This window comes from Echiichthys vipera (genome assembly GCF_963691815.1).
Source record: "Echiichthys vipera genome assembly, chromosome: 13".
In the NCBI taxonomy this organism is placed as follows: domain Eukaryota; kingdom Metazoa; phylum Chordata; class Actinopteri; order Perciformes; family Trachinidae; genus Echiichthys; species Echiichthys vipera.
Window position 1 is genome coordinate 14,859,583 of NC_139838.1, and position 4,326 is coordinate 14,863,908.

General features: G+C 45.6%; 1 protein-coding gene across 1 annotated transcript; it reads right to left on the reverse strand.

The window, feature by feature from the left end:
* Positions 1–342: 342 nt before the first annotated feature.
* Positions 343–2,621, reverse strand: sp8a (sp8 transcription factor a). Its single transcript, XM_083926237.1, has 2 exons — positions 2,498–2,621; positions 343–1,771 (listed from the first exon to the last, which is right to left on the reverse strand). The coding sequence occupies exons 1-2, from the start codon at positions 2,516–2,518 to the stop codon at positions 539–541; spliced, it is 1,254 nt and encodes a 417-aa protein (XP_083782363.1). The 5' UTR covers positions 2,519–2,621; the 3' UTR covers positions 343–538.
* Positions 2,622–4,326: the final 1,705 nt, after the last annotated feature.

The window sequence follows — 4,326 nt, forward strand, 5'->3', positions numbered from 1 at the left end:
GATTCTTTTATCCTATTTAGAATAGTTTAGATATATATTATGGCTTGTTGTATACAATATATTGTATGTATACAACAATGCATACTGTTTAATATTTGTAATTAACGAAAAAAATGCTATTTAGTCATAAATTATAATATATACGCCTAATATAAAAACTTGTGTAAACAGAGAGAAAAACATAAACAATGACTTTAACCAAACATATTTAAAATAACCCATAACGACATGGCAAGACCTTAAATTAAATTAAATGATATAACAGGCCACTTGTCTAAATCTAAACAAACTCAGGGTACATTACGCGCATATAACTTGTCTTCAAATAACACAAGTCTGATAAACTGTAGAGTAAAAATTTATTTTCAAAGAAGGCTACAAATAACATAGGTGAGGTAAGGACACAGTGTTCATCCACAGCTGTTCATCATAAAGTGCCATTTCAGTTTTTAAGTGTCCAAGAAAACACACTCCACACAGGCTGGTACAGTGTTATCAAATGCCCACTTGTTGCTTTGTTCGTGTTTAGCTTTGTAAATTATTCCACCGCACTCTGTCCCTCGCTGGTTTGGACAGTATCACGCACATGTACCCCGGGAGACTGGCTCGGGCTACCGGAGAGGCTATTGTCCGTGTCGCTGCTCCCTTTACCGAGACCCGGTTCCGCGCCGTCCTCTAAGCCCTCCGCGCTGTGCGTCCTCGAGTGCTTGCTGAGGTGGTCGGAGCGCATGAACCGTTTGTGGCAAATGGAGCATTCAAATCGCTTCTCCCCCGTGTGCGTGCGCAAATGCCGCTGAAGCTCGTCGGAGCGCGTGAAGCGTTTCCCGCAGAAGAGCCAGTTGCAGACGAACGGCCTCTCCCCGGTGTGCCAGCGCAGGTGAGCCTTCAGGTGAGATGTCTTGCCGTAAACTTTACCACAACCCGGAATGTGGCAGCTGTGCAAGCCCCTCCGCCGAGGGCTCGTGCCCCCCTGGCCGAGGCTCTCCGCCTCTTGGCAGTTCGGGCAGTCGCACGTGGCTCTGCCGGAGTAGCGCCTTGAGGAGGAGCGGGAAGATGCGGGCAGAGAAACGACTGGTGTTCCTGTCAGACCCGAAGTCCCAGTCGTCGCGGGCTCTGTGTAGGGAGCCGGGACAGGTGACCTGAAGCCGTCAAACAGGTGCTGTGTGGCGGGGTGCAGGTGCTGAGAGGCACCGGGGCCGAAGGCAGAACTGAAGTCAGTGCTGTAGCCGCTCAGAGGGGAGGGTAACCCGGACGGGCTCTGTGTGTCCACCCAGCTGGTCCCCATGTCCCACCAAGCAGAAGACCCGTTACCGACATCTCCCACTGGCTTGAACCATGACTCATAGGGATGCGCGTGCATTCTCGGATATATCCCCGTTATGCCTTCCACTGAAGAGGGAAATTTGGACAGAAACACAGACCGCTGTGCGTGCGTGGGGTCGGGAACACAGTTGTCTGATGACACGGAGGTCTGGTACACTGAAAAATCATTTCCAAAAGGAGAGTTGGCAGTGGTCACTGAGAAAGCGCTGGAAGTCTCCGTCAGTCCGGTCCCGTTATTCCTAGAGGTTCCATCGGGAACCCCGAGAGAGGTGAAGCAGGCACCAAGGCTGCTGGTACCCGGGGCGCCTCTTCTCCACGGGTGAAACCCCTTCACAAATCCTGGGGCTCCATCGGAAAGAGCTGGGGAGCACGAGGCGCTGGGCTCACCGATTCTGCTGCAGGTGGCGGCCAGCATTGCCAGCGGTGCGCTGCCTAGCCGGGGTTCCTCCTGTGGGGGGCACAGACATTTAGGTATTTCCCTCCAGAGTCATTGATAAACATGGTGTGCGTAAATACGCGCAAACATCCTGAATCGGTGGGTCACGCGATGTGAAATAGTTGGACCTCGCAGCTTGAATCCAGCTCATGTAGCCTAAATGAATGATGAGACACGGTTATAGCGTGCGTCTCATTGCATCAATGCGACAACGGAAGGAGCGCCTCCAAGTCGGTTGTCAGCCAACAAGCAGGTGAACGTTTTCAGATTATAAATGAACAAAAAGCGTACAACTGCGTTTTGTTGTTGTTGCTTTTTACGTTAATGACACCACACTTCGCCACCACCAGATCAATCACAATGAGGGGGTTTCGTGTATTTTCATTTAATGTGCCTCTCCCTTTAACTTTTAAAAACAAACATTTACTTTTTACTGATAGCTCGACGCGTTCGCTGCAGCGTTCACAAACTCTGTCATCATCAGTGAAAACAACAGGTAGGAAAAATGCCCGAGGAAGCACAGAAGCTGTCGGACTGATATATTACAGTATTATTATTATCTTTATTATTATCATAGGCATTATGTTGGTTATTGCAGACACTACAAGAGTCAAAGTCCTTAAAGTACCAGGTGAACTGCATTTCATGAAAACCACACTCTGGGCGCTTTAAGGGAGATGAGAGATTTCTCGGATAAATAGAAAAGTTTCAGCAAATAAAATAGAAATGTAAACTTACCCCGAGCAGTGTAGCAGCCATGGTCTGTGGTGTGATATCTTCGCTTGAGTGCGTGTGTGTGTGTGTGTTTATGTGTGTGTGTGTGTCTGTGTGAGCTCGCGCTGACTGAACGTGATGAGTAGCGTTTCCTCTCCGACTGCTTTAGTAGTTGTAGCTTCTTCGTGGCTTTGAAGTGCCGCTGAGAGCCCGAGGAGGACCAATCAGAGAGCAGCTCAGAGTGTCACTTAATAGTTGCGCTTGAGGTCGTCGTATTTAAAAAAAAAAAAAGTGAGGTCTCGCGAGTGGCGCGCTCTAAATCGCAACAAGTAGGAGAAAACATATTAAGTTAAAGACAATACATTCAGTGGAGCTCTTTGCCCAGAACACCCCCCGCAGTCACATACTTTTACCTTCAAACAGATATGTGGCTGAGCGTGTGATGTGTCATCGCTTCGTTAGGGTTGAATAGCAGTTATCAATCATTTGTTTATTTATAAAATATAAAAAGAAAAATCAACAGAACCTTGGTGCAGTTTAGATAATGCGTTTTAGTGTTTAAAGTTAACACCCATACCTTCTTGAATATTTCAGACAGAAAAAAAAGCTTTGTTTCAGCTCTACAACCTAATGTTTTTTTTAAACTGCTGTTGTGAAGCCATTTAGAGGCTGATGAATGAGAGGCAGGCCGGTTCTTCCCATCCTGTCCCTGGGGCGTATCTAGTCAGCCCTGGGGCAGGGAGGGGAGGACACCTCCACTACCTCCGCAATTTCATCTCATTCAACTCAAAACAAATGTTGTCTTTAAAAACAACATCTCTTCCTGTGCTTTTAAAAGCATTTTACAGATCGTTTAAATAGCTCATGACACAAGCTGGAGGGCCGAGACACTGTGTGGAGAAACTTTTATCACTTGAATGTGAACAGGTAAATATCCTACATCATGGATGGTTAACATGCACCTATACATCCTATAGAAATAACCCAGAATGATCTTCAGCCTCTTAATATATGGGCAAACCACAGAGGGAGCATTTCATTTGAATTTCAAATTTAATAAAACAGCAGGATTTAATCCATTTCCTTCATTTGTTTGGTATTAACTGCTTCCCTGCCCTTTCTTCATCTCTCTTGTTCTATCACCAGCCTGGATGAAGTCAGCTGGACACACATAGAGGACAAAGTTAATCAGATTCTTCATCCACTCAAACATCCCCCCAACACACACACACACGCACACACACACACACACGCACACACACACACACACGCACACACACACACACACACACACACACATACACACACACGCACGCACACACACACACACACCGTCTACACCGGGTGATTGATAGTGCACCAGATTCATTTTGGTGATCCCATGCAAAGACAAATAGTGCACTCCATCAGAGGGCTTATATTTCACAGTGTCTATTCTTAAAATTATTAAAAAGTCATGTACATTATTCTACATTACGTTTAGTGGCTAAACAAGGCATTCAGAGGCAACTCTAATGTCTGATATACGGATGCAATTGACATTTTACACGTTGGAACCGATTTCCCCACACTTTTAAACGGATGTCTGTGCAGGAAGTCTATAATTTGGTATAAGGGTTATTATCATTGTGTTCATTGTAATCTCTGGGCTTTAAAAGCCTCTGTGGCACACACTGCATTTTGTGCCACTGGCAGCTAAATCAAATGATCTTGTGAGATAGGTTAGGCTTCTGCCTAAGTTAAAAGTAAACTGACTTATTTTATCTGTTTTTTCCTCTCTAGCTATTATCTGTGATGGACAAATATCTATAATTCAGTTTGTTTTTACACATAGCCAAATAAGGCAGTTAAAT

Coding starts and splice junctions, on each gene's coding strand:
- sp8a (XM_083926237.1), bottom strand. CDS start 2,518: ATGGCTGCTACACTGCTCGGG. Junction 1,772..2,497: donor TGGCTGCTACACTGCTCGGG/GTAAGTTTACAT, acceptor TGCCCCCCACAG/GAGGAACCCCGGCTAGGCAG.